Source organism: Lactuca sativa, chromosome 8 (assembly GCF_002870075.4).
Source record: "Lactuca sativa cultivar Salinas chromosome 8, Lsat_Salinas_v11, whole genome shotgun sequence".
NCBI lineage: Eukaryota > Viridiplantae > Streptophyta > Magnoliopsida > Asterales > Asteraceae > Lactuca > Lactuca sativa.
Genome location: NC_056630.2, coordinates 182,971,090 through 182,986,114, shown reverse-complemented (window position 1 = coordinate 182,986,114; position 15,025 = coordinate 182,971,090). Strand labels below are relative to the sequence as shown.

Genomic DNA, 15,025 nt, shown 5'->3' with positions numbered 1-15,025 from the left:
AAGACCCTTTAAATAGGTCTCAAACCCTGGAAATTAGGGTTTCATTAAACAGCGTGGACTCGCCGAGTCCACTCATGAACTCGCCGAGTCCAGCTGTGAACTCGCGTACAAATCCGCGACCATACTCGGCGAGTCTAGACGCCAACTCGCCGAGTCTCCCCCCAACACCCAAAAATAAAAGAACAAAACATCATACCTGGGAATCCGGGTGTTACACCTAGAATCTCTTGACAAGGGAGCGTATAGTATAGGATCTAGCCATCACATTATGCCTTAACCGTCAAATAAGGCACAATAGTACTTAAAGTAGTCACTTATTACAAATACTACAGTACTTACACTGTCATTACGACAATTACAGAAGGAAATAAAATTCCAGTATCAATGTTATTAATAGTCGTACAGTCGAGTCTTGGTAGAAGGCTACTTTCAAAACAATCAAGTCTTGGTAGAAGGCTACTTTCAAAACAGTCAAGTCTTGGTAGAAGGCTACGTTTAAAGGTTAGGATCATAATGCTAACGTTATGATTCCTTAATGTATACGCTATAAGATACATATATGCTAGTAGATTCCGACAGCTAATAGGATGTGTGCTCTTCGCTGTAAGTCCTGTTCCCATTGGATGTGGGCTTACACCGAGGTCACCCAATCTATTATCTACCCAAATCTATATATATCTATGCTTAGTGTACATTAAGTCATCATAAGGGTACCAGGTATGGATCAGTTCATAGGATACAGAGTCAACGCACAATTATTCTAGTACAAAACTTACTTTTCAAAGTCAGTACTTTTGGTATACAAAACTAGCGATTTCCCAGTTAAGGGCTTAATCCATTTTATTAAGCCAGTACAGTTTTAAAGACTTTAAGTGAGGTAACTCTATAACACCTTAGTTTATACACCATGTTTATATATAAAACTAATATCCGATAGATAGCTAAATGTGCGTTTTCCCCCGACGTCCTGTTCCCGTTGGATGTGGGCTTAAGGCAGATTCCCCCAACTAACTATCTACCCGATATCAGATTATATATAGCAATATAAACAAAGCTATTATAATAGTAATCACCGTAGTCAATATTTTACTATAAGAAATATAGGTTTTCTTAAAAGAACTCTCTATTAGATATAAAGGAACCATTACAAATAACTCCATAAGTAACAAGTGAATACACCAAGGTTATATATGACAATGATCTAACAACCAATGGAATGTGTGCTATCCGCCCTACTTACTATTCCTCATTGGGTTGTGAGTTGAGGGCAGATGCGCACAACCGATTGTTTATTTACTCCAAGTATATATAACTTGTACCCACTTAGTACGCATAGAAAGGCTTGTAGTGTCATTTTACTTAACTTTTATTAAAGTAGGAAGTATAGGATTTTCTAGAGGAATAGGCGAACTTTTCAAAACAGAATTTTCAGCTTACATCACTTTTACATATACATTTTCAATTACATTTTACAACTTACTCACATCACTAAAATCTTATGAACTCACCAGCTTAATTGCTGATCAACTCTTTCAAATAACTTGTATTTTCAGGAGACTATTAGACAGGTGCTCGTGCTGGGAATTTAGAAGATGGAGCATTACATCTTTAAGTCTTGTTTTGTTATTTGTTTATGACTTCTATGTTTTGTGAACACACACATTGTAAACACTTTTCTTTCTAAATGAAATGGTTGTTCATTACTTGCTTACCATATACATATCTCGTGATACTTGACATGACGTCCTCCACCCCCGAACGTTTCCGCCGTTCCGGTTTTAGGGTGTGACAGTGTGTGTGTGTGTTTTATTCGTTATCGCGGGTGTGTTGGTGAGTTGTCGGCTGGAAAACGCAAGGGCCACCATGACAGCCAACCATGGTGGTTGCCGCTGTTTATGCTTTTCTGCTGCCACCAGCCACCATGCGAAGGTGGCTGAGTGTGTGATTGGTTGTGTGTATGACCGTTTTTTGTAAGGTTAATGTTGTGTAGGTCTTTGCCTGGCCAAGAACTGGAAGGAAACTCATCACCACCACCCGCTGTCGCCGTTCCACCACCTACTGCTGCCATGCGCCACCGTCGGCCACCACAAGGTGGCTGTGTGTGTATTTTATTTGGATGCGTTATTTTTGGGTTAAAGCATTGTAAAATGTAATTAGATATTAGAATACTGAAAAGAAACTCATAACCATCGCCGTGAGGTGGTGGCTGCCGCCTCCTGCCGCCACCAGCCGTCGTGTTGCGTGGCGGTGTGCTTTGTTTGTGTTTAGATTTCATTTGGGATGCGTGGATAAAATGGACTAGAACCATAACCATCACCATGAAGTGGTGGCCGCCGCCGTGAGCCGTCATTAACCACCACTACCCGAGGTGGTAATGGGTGGTGCTTGACTTGTTTAACCCTAATGGGCCCAATAAAGCTCTAATTGACCTAAAAACCCAACCATGAGACTAATGGGCTAGTATTGGGTTGGAAACGCTAATGTCATGAAACCCTAATTTTGGGGATTAATCGGGAGCCGCACTGGAATTATTTAATAAACTTAAAATATTAATTAATAATCATTGGCAATCTAACCTAAGGCAATATTGGACTTAATGGATTAAGTCCTTAATGGGTTAATTAGGAACAATTAACCTTAATTGTCATTTCATGTGAAAACCCTAATTTTACTTGGACCTGGAGTTGTGCCTTCCTATTGGGATTTGGTGATTGGACTATTGATGGGCTATCCAAGAACAAGTAAATGGACCAAAATAATTGGATGGGCTTTTGGATAAGGCCCATGTGAAGGACTTGGGCCCAATTTGGAAAATTGGGCCATAGGTGGGCTATAATTAGGCCTTGATGATTATGAGATATTGGGCCATTAGAATACCAAGAGTTTGGACTAGAATGAATGGATGAGCCTTAGGGTAAGACCATGTAGAGGTCTGGGCCCAATTTGGAAAATTGGGCCATATGTTGGGCTTTAGCCCATTACTTGACTTTTGGGCCTTTGGGGTATGAGTTGGACCTCGGGCTTGGAACCTAATTATTAATTGGGTATTTTTTGATGTTGAAAGTTCGGGAATCTATCAACCAGCAGCTGAAGTTTTATCCGCGGGACTTTAGCAGTGCCATGTGAATTCTCCTCACTAAATCGACAGGGTCTAAGGCACCAAGGCAAACCCTTTGGATTGTTATCCTGGTTATAGTATGTTGTTATGATATGTATGATTTGTGCTTGTTTGTTGTTGATTATGTGTTATGAGTATGTCGGCATATGTATGTGTATGTTTGGGTTGATGCAATCCTGCTTTGCACTGAAGGCCAACATACCCAGGGCGGTCCAGATAGACTGAAGGCCTGCGAGGCGGTCCAGTCAGGCCAAAGGATCGGCGAGCGGTTCGAATATGTTGTGGCCCTTGCGAGGCGGTCCAGACGTGTCGAAGGCTCGGAGAGCGGTCCAGATAGGCTGAAAGGCCTACGAGGCGGTCCAGTCAGGCTGAAGGCTCATTATGCATACTGTTTGATAGGATTAATGATCTATTAGTTCTGCACCCTGGTAGATAGGATGGTACTATGCTTATTGATCTATTAGGTCTACATTTTGGTAGTTAGGATGGTGCTATGATTAGTGATCTGTTAGATCGGTTTGACTGTCATATATACTAGCGTATGATATTTATGTGCACATGTTTGTTTGATTGAGGGTTGGGTTGAGGCGGTCCTGCTTTGTGTTGAAGGCTAACATACCCAGCGCGGTCTGGATAAACTGAAGGCCCTACGAAGGGGTTCAGTCAGGCCGAAGGCCCAATGAACGATCCGGCTAGGCTGTAGGCCCTGCGAGGTGGTCCAGATTTGCCAAAGGCTCGGAGAGCGGTCCACATAGGCTGAAGGCCTGCGAGGCAGTCCAGTCAAGCTGAAGGCTCATTATGCATGTTGTTTGCTTATATGTTTATATGATATGGTTATATCTGTATGGCGTTGGTATTTTGGGGGTTGCTCACTAAGCATTCGAGCTTACATTTATGGATTATTGTTTCAGGTACCTCTGATGATCGCGGGAAGGCGAAGACGTGATCATACAGCTCCTCATATTTCATGATTTTATGATTTGATTATGGGATACTCTGATGTTTAAACTATTTTGAAAACAACCTGTAATAACTTAATGGTTTTACATGTTTTAAAAAGTTTTAAATTGGCTTGAATTTTTATGGATGTTACAGCATCTTGGTGTTTTGAAGGAAGGTGGCCATTGTTGAAGCATCATCAAAGGAGCAAAGGCTTATAGATCCAGAACCTTATCAATATTTGGCATTTATATAACGTATAAAGCTTTGAACTTGGTGTTTATTTGCTTAGATCTATTGTGTTGGGTTTTATTAACCTTTTTGGTCCTAAGGATGAAGCTTTATGGTCCAAATTCGTTTCCTAGGCTTAAACTTGCCACTCTTAGTGCTATTTGAGTTCTAGAATCATAAAGTTTCCATTTTTGGGGTTAAAATCCACCCATGCATGAGTTAAGGTCACTTTCATGGAAGTAGAATGCCATTTTTGGAGTTTGGGCTTATTTGGGACATGCTAAGCCACCAAGTCAATGCCTTTATGGGTCAAGACGTCTAGTAGAGATCAGATCTGTGGTTTGGACCAGTTGTTGGAAGCATTAAGTGCTTAATGACCAAAAGGGACTTAACAGAAGAGTACATTGGACGTACAAGTCAGTACACGCAACGTACAGGTCATGAACCCAGTACGCGCTGTGTACAGCTGAGTACGCCCATACGCACTCAGTTAGAATGAGCTTCACATATACATGCCTTGATTTGGGCCGGTTCTTGGACTCTTTAGCTTTGGGCCTTATTAGGTCATTAGAAATCAGATTTTGGGCTAAAAGTATGTTTCGACTTAAAGGAAGGCCCATTTGAGGAGTTGGACCCAATTTAGAAAATTAGGCCATTGGTGGGCCACTAATGGGCTTAGGAAGACTATCTAGTGATTGGGCCTTTGTGTATGGATTTGGGCCTAGGTCATTAGGTCAGGCGTACAATGGTCATTTTATCTCAAATTTAGATTAATGGATTTTCACTAAGTGTTATTTTAGTAATGATAGTTTGGGGAGTCAACAGAACAACCGTTAAAGGTTTCTTACCGTGAGATTCAACATTCAAGTGAGTTCTTCTCCTATTTGAACGGGTCGAAGGCACCAATGCCGACCCGTATTTATGATTGTATGTATTCCGGGCTAAAGTCTGATGTCGGGCAATGCCCAATGTATGTTTATATGTTTTCAGGATTACGATCCGATGCTGGGCGGTGCCCGAGGAATGTTTGTTTGCTTGATGTCTTCGTGATTCTTACATGTGTTTGTACTTGTATGTTTTCGGATTATGGTCCGATGCCTGGCAATGCCCGGGGAATGTTTATATGCTTTCCAGATTATGGTCCGATGCGAGGCGGGGCCCGATGAATTTTTATATGTCTATGTTATGTGAGTATTCTATGTGTATTTGTTGATATGTTTATATGTATACCGAGGTTTGCTCGATGCCGGGCGGGGACTGATGCCTGGCGGGGCCCAACGAAGGGGTGGGGCCCACAATATGTTTATATGTCATTATGTGTATGTTATGTGATAGTTTGGGGAAACTCACTAAGCTTCGTGCTTATAATTTTCAGTTTTGGTTTCAGATACTTCTGGTAGCAAATGGAAGAGCTCGGGATGACTGCATTGTACACACCATGATGTTTTAGTTTGAGATGTTTACTTTGATGTTTTTTTATGGATATTCTGTTTTATAAACATGATTGTGATGTTTTGGATACTTGACTTATGTTTTGACGAAAAGTTTTGATAACTATGGTTTTATTTGATAATTAAAAATGAAACTTTCGGGACCATATTTTATGTGTGTTACACATCTGCAAATAGCTGCAATAAATTGAAATTTCTATAAATCGATTGTACAAATTGAAAATAGTTCTCAACGTCGAATTTTTAATAATTCTAGGCTTAAAACATTGAAATAATATTAAAAAGAACATGTAAAAAACAAAAATATAAAATTTCTAAAAAAAATCCAAAAAAATGTAAAAGAAGCGATTACTTTTTTTTCCTAGAAAAAACTAATTTTAAAAAACATAAAAGAAGAAATATAAAAAAATTAAGAAATTATTGCAAACAATGTCTAGAAAATTCGTAAAAGAATCACACATGTTAAAAAAGATGCAACCAAAACTGAAAATATTATTAAAAGAAATGGTAAAAAAATTTTAAAAAAATCAAAGTTCTTTTTAAAAAAAAAATCAAATTATAAAAATTATGGAAACTATAAAAAAAATTGTACCAAATCCGTAAATCAAAGTTTAAAAAAAATCAAAGTTAAAAAAAAATTCAAAAAAAAAAAAAATCAAGTTATACCAAATTTCTAAAAAATCACTTGGATAAATGAAAAAGTAAAGAGGTTTGAAGAGGCAAGTGAAGTGTTGTGTCGCACAGAACATGAACATAAGTTTTGTAGTCTGAAGTTTTCCAAAAAACAAACTGCTGTGAGAGGGCAAGTGGTGCACGTATGCTACGCCGCGCAACAAAAGTGGTCTGAAGTGTTTTAAAAAAAACGACCTCTAAGCGAATGTTTAAACACCTTCATTACATCGTCTAATTTCACGAAGACATTTCACGCGGCCATTGGAAAAATAGTCCCCAAAGTGGCAGTCGATGACATGACAAAACTCTTTCTTCCCGGAAGATAGTTCATAACCCTCAATCTCAAAAAACATTTCCTGTACTTTGCTTCGGGGGTCCATGCTAACTTCGTGGCAAAACACGTAATGTAGAAGCAAAGGATCCCTATCCATCTTAGGAATATCTAGCCACCTCCCAAAACAAGAATTTCGGAACATAGTCTCGCATGCTGGATTATCTTTGAATGCCGCAAGAATATCCCCACCGATTTTGGGTTTACAAGATAGTGTAATGGATACATTAAAAACTATGTCGTGTTGAATGTTGTTATAAACCAACTCTAGAACACAAATTGACCAACATTCCAGACTAGTTATTAGTATTCCGGACCAATTCCTCGTGTTTCTAACTAGTTCCGGAATGCAATTTTATTTTCCGAAACATTAGATTTGGATGTATAATGACCATATTTTAAAAACTAAACTACTTTTGGGTGGGTCCTAATGCACCGACATCATTTATTGGTACTCCAAAATGTGGTCAGTTCATTCCGGAGGTGTTATTCACATTCAAGAATGCAATGTTTTGTCCCGAAACACTAATTTTTGATGAATAATCACATTATATAAACGACTAAAGTAGGTTTGAGTTTGTCCTAATGCACTGACATCTTCTACTGCAACTCTGGAACTTTGCCATTTCATTCCGGAAGATGTAAATATAAACAAAAATCTTAAGTCGAACTAAATGACTTACCCGTAAAACAACCGAGTCGTAGTGATCGTCTTCCATATTTTTAGTCGGAGTTTCGAATTAGCGTGTAAGAATCAGAGAGTCGAGGTGACATGTCGGATATTGGAATCAAAATCAGAGAGTCAAAGTGGCGTGTCGGAGTGTATCAGAGAGTTGAGATATGGATTTTTTTGGAATACATTCCGGAATTCGAAATTCAAATTTGATCCAAAATACGTACAAATACTCCGCAATAGCTATTCCGAAGGACACCTAATGGGCCAGCCCACCAAAAAACGAGTCCGAGTTCATTCAGGAAATGCCCACTCTCCAAAAAATGGTTATTTTGTAAGAATTATTTAAATGATTTATTATTTTTAAAAATACACCAAAGAAGTTAGTTTACTCAATTTCCCATTTATTATTAACAAAGCATGTTTTTGGAGATTACTCAGTTTTTTTCCAAGGTAACTTCCCCCAAATTTTAACAAGACCGCGCTTTCAGCTTCCATTGTCGTCTCGATCCTTCTAGATTTTCTTCGCTGCCGTGTCATTACTCATTAGACACGAGCTCGCAGATTCACTAAATTACTAAAGCGAACATTCAAATTACTCTTTCGTTTGATCCCATCAAATAAAACCTCCAGAATCTTGACGCAACACAGAGATCAAGAAACGATGTTCGGAGTCGTGTTCCCAAATCGTAGTTTCCCGATGGACATCTCTACTTTTACCCAAATCGACACCTTCCACTGGCTCCTAGACATGAACACATTCGTTGGTAATGTCCAAAGTTCACACACACAAAACACAGTAATCGTTTTTATCAGTAACTAACCCCCAAATTCCATCACTTGCAGGTGAGGCGTATGATTCAATCCGCGAAGTCTGCATCTTTCTTCTCAATAATTTCACTCTTCCACCTGACAAAGCCCTAGCTGTGTACATCCAATCGCCTGGGTCCCCTTTCCAATTCGTCGGCGCAGTAACCCTAGCCCGCCCTTCCGCCGTCCTCTCCCTTCCCTGGCCCGATCCAGGCGGCGAAGGACTTCACAAACAGCTCACCGCCCCCGACGCCGCCCCTCTCTCAGCCAAAATCGGCGTTTCCGTTGAAGACCTGGCCTCTCTCCCATCACTTGATGTGGCAGCGGAGAAAAGGATTGAGCGGCTGGCTATGAAGGTTGGTGAAAATTTGTTTAATTTTATGCAATCGTTTTGTGGAGTTGATGGGAGCAAATTGGTGGTGCCAATGGATATATTGGATCGGTGGTTTAAAAAGTTTCAAGAACGGGCGAAACGAGATCCTGAGTACTTGAAGGGATTTGCTTTGTAGTGTGAATTAAGGTACACTGCCTTTATTTTTTTTGTCAAACATGTTTGTATTTTGCATTCAAAGTGTTCGATCAAATGTCTGTGACATAAAAGCTTGAGTTTTAGTGGCAGTCTAATTTAATTTGTGAGCAATCTTCTTCAAACATAATATTTCAATGTATTACTTGAACATGTGCTGATTCTCAAGAACAAAATGGGCACAAAAATCATCTTTTTAAATTGCAAATTGGATTGTATAACCTTTTGAGACACAATGTGATTGTTTTACAATAGCTTTAATGGGTTTTGATTGAACTTGCATTCTGTGCGTATAGTCGAGGCGTAGTGCCTAACAATTAGTATCACCATGAAAGAACTTCGAGCTTCATGAAACTTGGTCTTTGGATGCACGTGTGCTTGTGCTTTAATAATTAATACGATAGAGAAAATACTGGTTTTTAGAAAATATGCTTATAATACCACTTATTACGAAAAACATAAATATGCTCAAAATGATCACTTCTAAATGAATGTGTTTTTTCAACATCTCAATAACAATTAGTGGTGCTTTGAAAAGAGAAAAATAATAATGAGAGTGATTTTTTCGTCAAATGATAAAGTTTGTGCTTTCCAACTTGAAAGCCTTGCTTGGAATTTGTCTACGACTGTTCTTTGATAAGCTCATATTTGCTCACAATAGAAGCCCTAAGTATGAGAAAAGAAAGGCAAAATGATTTTATAGAAGATAACTTTATCGAAGATCTCAATGCCAAACACTCTATTTGTGGAGAAGTTAACTTTTAGCCCCCAATGCCAAGTTAAAACACCAAAGTATTCTTACTAGGTTGTGAAAATTTGAGGAAGGCCAATTGTTCAAGGCTGTTAAGATCGAGATCTACGTTAGATTGTTTTATGTTTTGCAAAATCTGGATCCTAAGATCCTACAAAAACAATGTAATTATAATTTTAACACATGAAAATGTATGTTCATCTATTAGTTGATTGTCTACAAGGTCTAAAAAATTTTAAACATTTGTAAATGCTTAATATATACCATTTCCAATCTAATCTAAACATAACAACCAACACATCTATACGTTTTAAAACGTTTAAAACTTTGTTTATGACGTTATAAATAAAAATGAAGTTTTTAGCCGAATTATTTTAAAAGAAAGTTGTAGTTGACTAGAATATGAATTATTGGATGTAAGGATCATCAAAATCCAAATACATATGAAGAAGTTAAGGACATCTAAAGTTGGAAGGTAAAGTACATTGCTCAAATGGAAAAACATGGGAAATGTAGGATTAGAACGATTCTACGACTCGATTTTACGATCATACTACAGGTTTAATGAGATCGGGATCGATATTCACGTTTAGGATCGTAGAAGCATGCGATTTTACGATTAGAAAAACAATTTTGACAACCTGGCAATCACTCATAAAGATGACATCATCGGGATAAAATAAGTGAGATCAAATTGGCCAATTATTTGGCGTTACACTCACATCGCCACATTTAAGACTTTCATAGCAATTAGAAACGAGAAATTAAGGCAATGGGTTGCTTTGTGTGTGCCCCTCTAGTGACATTGAATACTTTTGTTGGGTTCCCGAAGATTCTTATAGAACGAAAGACCACCATTAACCAAACTTCTCCATACATCGGGAAAACCCATTGTATGTGTGAAATACATTTTCAAATTCTACTTTGAAAAGCATGGCTTCCTTTTTGATATTTTAAGCTAAGAGTAAACTTTGTTTAGGATTATGGGATTGTCAAGAATGTTATGTGCACAATGAAGGCTAATTGTTCTTCTCCTACCACGATGCCAATAAACAATTTGAATGTGGCTAATACCTTAGATATCACCATATAGATTTAGTCAGTAAACTTTGTAAGGTTTCACGGACGATAATCAGAAATTGACAATGGACTATTCACCTTTGGAATAAGTTATACGAATGAAGAGTTGCATCCTGACTAACATCCCATGTCATAAAGAAGTTGTCAAAATTCTTCATAAAGTCTACTTTGAAAACATTCCAAAAAATCTTTAACAATTTGAATATCCATCAGAATATGGCATTTTTTCACAACCACAACCCCCAAACAAGCGGCATCAACATCAAAATCAGATAGAGTTTTAACATAAAGGAATAACAATTACGATCTTAATGATTTTTTTTAACTTCATTTTTATTAAAATCGGATCCGTGGTCCAAACACGTTTATGTCTAGCCGACTTATTATTCCTTCCTTCAGAGATATTGCTATTTATAATTCCATGGAAAAAACTAGATGTTCAGAATGTTATTGCTGACATAAATGACGAATTTAATTAGTTTTCATAAAAAGAAAATTATAATTATAGATATCATTTAATATACATACAATTATGAAAACCACTTAATATCCATCTTTATTTAATTAAATAATTATTTAATTTTACAAAATTGCTATTGGTGCATTCTAGCACACAATAAATATAAGAAACACATTAACCTATATATATATATATATATATATATATATATATATATATATATATATATATATATATATATATATATATATATATATACTAGGTGTAAGACCCATATATTATATGGATTCATTTTAAAGAAAAAAAAATATGAAATTCTAAACATTTGAGAAGTTTAAATTTATAAAAAAAATTAAAAAATATTAATTATTAAAATTAAATTGTTTGTTTTTCTTTTAAATTAAACAAATAATTTAGATAAATAAACAAATAAAACTAATGAAACTTTAATTTAGAAAAATTAAAATTAAAAGGAAGTCAATTAATTAAATTGATATGCATTTATTATTACATTTATTGTATTTATTACATTTAAATATTATGTGGAAATTAATAAAATGAAAAAAACCACAAAATGTCATGTGGAAAAAAATTAATTGAAAATAACCACAAAATGACATGTTGCCAAATTAACAAGAGTGTGACATGTGGCAAAAAGTTCTTTATTTACTAGGGAGGATATATATATATATATATATATATATATATATATATATATATATATATATATATATATATATATATATATATATATATATATAAGTTGAGACAATGTATTTTTCTAGTTAATTAATTTAAAACCACTTATTTGGAAAAAAAATTGAATTATAATCAAAAATAATTTTTTGATATTTTTAATTTAATTTGACTTGTTGTTCTATATTTATAATATTTAAACCTTTTAATTATTTTGAAAAATAGTATTTGAATATATTTAGAAGTTTATTTTATATTTTGATTTATGTTTTGGATTAAATATAATATTTAAATTAACACATAAGTTTATTATAATAATTATTTTAATAGCAAACCAATAATAAGATAATATTTTTAATAACATAATTTAAATTAATAAATTAATTATATTAAGTTGAAATTTGAAAGGTAAGTTTCAAATGGATATGATGATAGGAAAATCCATTATTTACAATATAGTATGATATGATTTAATCTTTGTTTTTTGTTTTAAATCGAGATTTTTTTGCGTTTTCTAATTCAAAACAATTTTCTCCTCCATTTTAATAAGTTTTGTTATTCCATGCTCAAGAAAGAAAATCATAGAGCATCTTCTTCAGATGTAAATCAATAGAATTTAAAGAGCATGTTGAGGACTTTCAATTAGCTTAGAGTGTAATTTCGTTTCAAACAAATTCTACTAATTTTCAATTAGATCAATATACATGTTACAAATTTGATTATAAATTTGATGTGTTATGAATGCATTTCAGTTTGATTTAAGAAGATCCACATTGGCTTCAAGACTTTCAGCTTATTAGTTAATACCAAACGAATTGGCTTCAAAAACTAACGACTTCAACAAACCCAAGAAAGACATTCATGTTGAAGTTTTAAGAATCATAAGACAACATCTATATTCAATCATTAGTAAAACTTTAGTAACACCAAGAATAGTCATGATCTAAAAAGCTCAAAACTTTAAGCACACCCAAAATCTCTTCAATTCTCGAATGACAAATTCTTCCAACAGTAAACTTCTCAACACACCCTTTAACTTCAATCAAACTATGTCCAACCTCCTTCTTCAACAAACTATCTTTCAACTGTTTTCTTGCATCTGCAACACCTTCCCACATGCTCTCTGAAGCATATAAATTAGACAACAACACAAAAGGCGAACTAGAAATTTCTTCAATCTTCAACAAACGTCCAGCTGTCCTTTTCCCAATAACAAGATCACCATGTACACGACAAGCAGACAATAAACACCCAAGAACAACAGGATCATCTTCAAAACAAAATCTTTCCATATACTCTTCTGCCTCTTTTACCCTTCTTGATCTCCCAAGTAAGTCAACAATACAAGAAACATGTTCTACATTTGGAGTAATCCCATAAGTTTTCATCATCTCATTGAAGTAAAACTTACCCTCATTGACTAATCCTGTGTGATTCAAAGCTGCTAAAAGTGCAACAAATGTGACAGAATCAGGTTCTATATGTAAACCCTTCATTTGTTTAAACAATCCCATTGCCTCTTTCCCTAATCCATGGTTTGCAAATCCTGCCATGAGGGTATTCCAGGAAACAAGATTATGGAAGCTCATTTGGTTGAAATAAGTCACTGCATATCTTATAGAACCACATTTTGCATACATGTTTATAAGTGCATTAGCAATTCCTATATCCATATCATGGTTGATAAATCTTGTTCTGATTAAATTTCCATGAATTTGTCTCCCTAAAAGAGATGATGTAAGCCCAGAGCATGAAGAAAGGGCACTCGTGTACGTGAACTCATCTGGGATTGAACTATGTGTTTCTATCATGTTCTTAAAGACGATTATACCCTTGGCATGATCAAGGGCGTGATTACATGCTGTGATGAATGTGTTCCATGAAATCATATCTTTTTCCTTAATTGACCAAAAGATCTTCTCGGCTTCTTCGATTTGAGTAAACTTTGAGTACATTTTAATAAGCACATTGCCAACAAAAGGAATGGAATCAAGATTCAGCTTGATTGCCTCACAATGTAATTCCATTCCGATCCTTAAGTTATCTGTGGTGCTACAGTTTCCTAAAAGAGGTACCAAAGTAAAATGATTTGGAACAAGACCTTGTTGGATCATAAGTTTGAACATCTCAAATGCTTTCTCAACTTGTTCGTGTTCTACTAACCCTGTAATTATAGCATTATATGCAACAGTATTTGGTGGTTCAGAACTTTTTGTAAAAACTGATAATGCATCTTTACACTGCTTGCATTTCATGTACATGGACACAAGTGAATTAGATACAAAAGAAATGTTTGAGTAGCCGAGAATCACTGACTTTGTATGAATTTGTTTACCTATATTAACAGCTGAGAGGCTAGCACATGCACTAATAGCACTAGCGAACACAAACTCATTTGGGAGATCAACTTTCATACGAGCGAAGAGTTCAATTGCCTCTAAAGGTTTCCCAGCTTGATCGTAACCAGAAATCATAGCAGACCAACTTACAAGGTTTCTTTCAGGCATATCATCGAACACTTGGCGAGCGAATTCCATCTTCCCGCATTTTGCGTACATATTGAGGACATGATTCGAGATGATAACGTTGGATTCAAGTCCCATCTTGACAGCAACAGCATGAAGGGAAAACCCATATCGAAATGCTCTTGTTTTGGAGCATTTATGCAAAATCGAACTCAGTACTTCAGGTCTCATTTATAGGGTAAAAAAACAATGGTGAAAATTGTGAGGTTCATTCCTTTTCGAAGTGCCAAAAGTCTATTGCTTAACTCTTCTGGAAGTTGAAGCTATGCGCAAGAATATTTTGCTGGTTACATATATCGAATTACTTGATGCCCAAGAAGAAACGTATTTTAAGTTTAGATTTTTTTAAAAAAAATTGATTGAATAATATGAACTTAGAAAGACAATTTTTATTGACAAAACTGCACAAATGGTCCCTGTGGTTAGCTAAAAATTGCCACTTTGGTCCAAAAAAGTTTGGACTAGCATCAGAGGTCCAAACTTTTCATTTTCTTGCAAGTTTGGTCCAATTTGCTTTAAACATTTGTATAATGATAGATTTGCCCCTGAATTTATTCTTTATATTTTCTTTTTTGTATATTTTTATTATAGAAATTAATAAAATACTCTCTCTCTCTCTCTCTCTCTCTCTCTCTCTCTCTCTCTCTTTCTCTCTCCCCGTTACAATGTCCTCTCTCTCTCTCTCTCAGTTGAAGAAAAACCCACACACGACGGGTTTTAACCACCATAAACCACCGATGCCACTACCCCATCTTCCCCACT

The 15,025-nt window shown here is 35.7% G+C and overlaps 2 protein-coding genes across 3 annotated transcripts; one reads left to right on the top strand and one right to left on the bottom strand.

Annotated features, from left to right (window-relative positions):
• Positions 1-7,853: 7,853 nt before the first annotated feature.
• On the top strand, positions 7,854-9,005 carry LOC111881785 (protein OPI10 homolog). The gene is made up of 2 exons (XM_023878178.3): positions 7,854-8,182; positions 8,262-9,005. The coding sequence occupies exons 1-2, from the start codon at positions 8,080-8,082 to the stop codon at positions 8,732-8,734; spliced, it is 576 nt and encodes a 191-aa protein (XP_023733946.1). The 5' UTR covers positions 7,854-8,079; the 3' UTR covers positions 8,735-9,005.
• A 3,569-nt stretch (positions 9,006-12,574) lies between these two features.
• Positions 12,575-14,603, bottom strand: LOC111881792 (pentatricopeptide repeat-containing protein At4g33170). Of its 2 annotated transcripts, XM_042897728.1 has the most exons (2): positions 14,074-14,603; positions 12,575-13,902 (listed from the first exon to the last, which is right to left on the bottom strand). In XM_042897728.1, exons 1-2 carry the CDS (start codon positions 14,432-14,434, stop codon positions 12,656-12,658), a joined length of 1,608 nt encoding a protein of 535 aa, XP_042753662.1. In that variant the 5' UTR covers positions 14,435-14,603; the 3' UTR covers positions 12,575-12,655. The 2 variants fall into 2 exon arrangements, with proteins under 2 accessions (XP_042753662.1, XP_023733955.1); XM_023878187.1 differs by having other exon boundaries at positions 12,575-14,603.
• Positions 14,604-15,025: the final 422 nt, after the last annotated feature.

Excerpts from the sequence above, each read along its gene's own strand:
- LOC111881785 (XM_023878178.3), top strand. The coding sequence starts at position 8,080 with ATGTTCGGAGTCGTGTTCCCAAATCGTAGTTTCCCGATGGACATCTCT. Across the intron at positions 8,183-8,261 it reads AGACATGAACACATTCGTTG|GTGAGGCGTATGATTCAATC; the intron begins GTAATGTCCAAA and ends CATCACTTGCAG.
- LOC111881792 (XM_023878187.1), bottom strand. The coding sequence starts at position 14,434 with ATGAGACCTGAAGTACTGAGTTCGATTTTGCATAAATGCTCCAAAACA.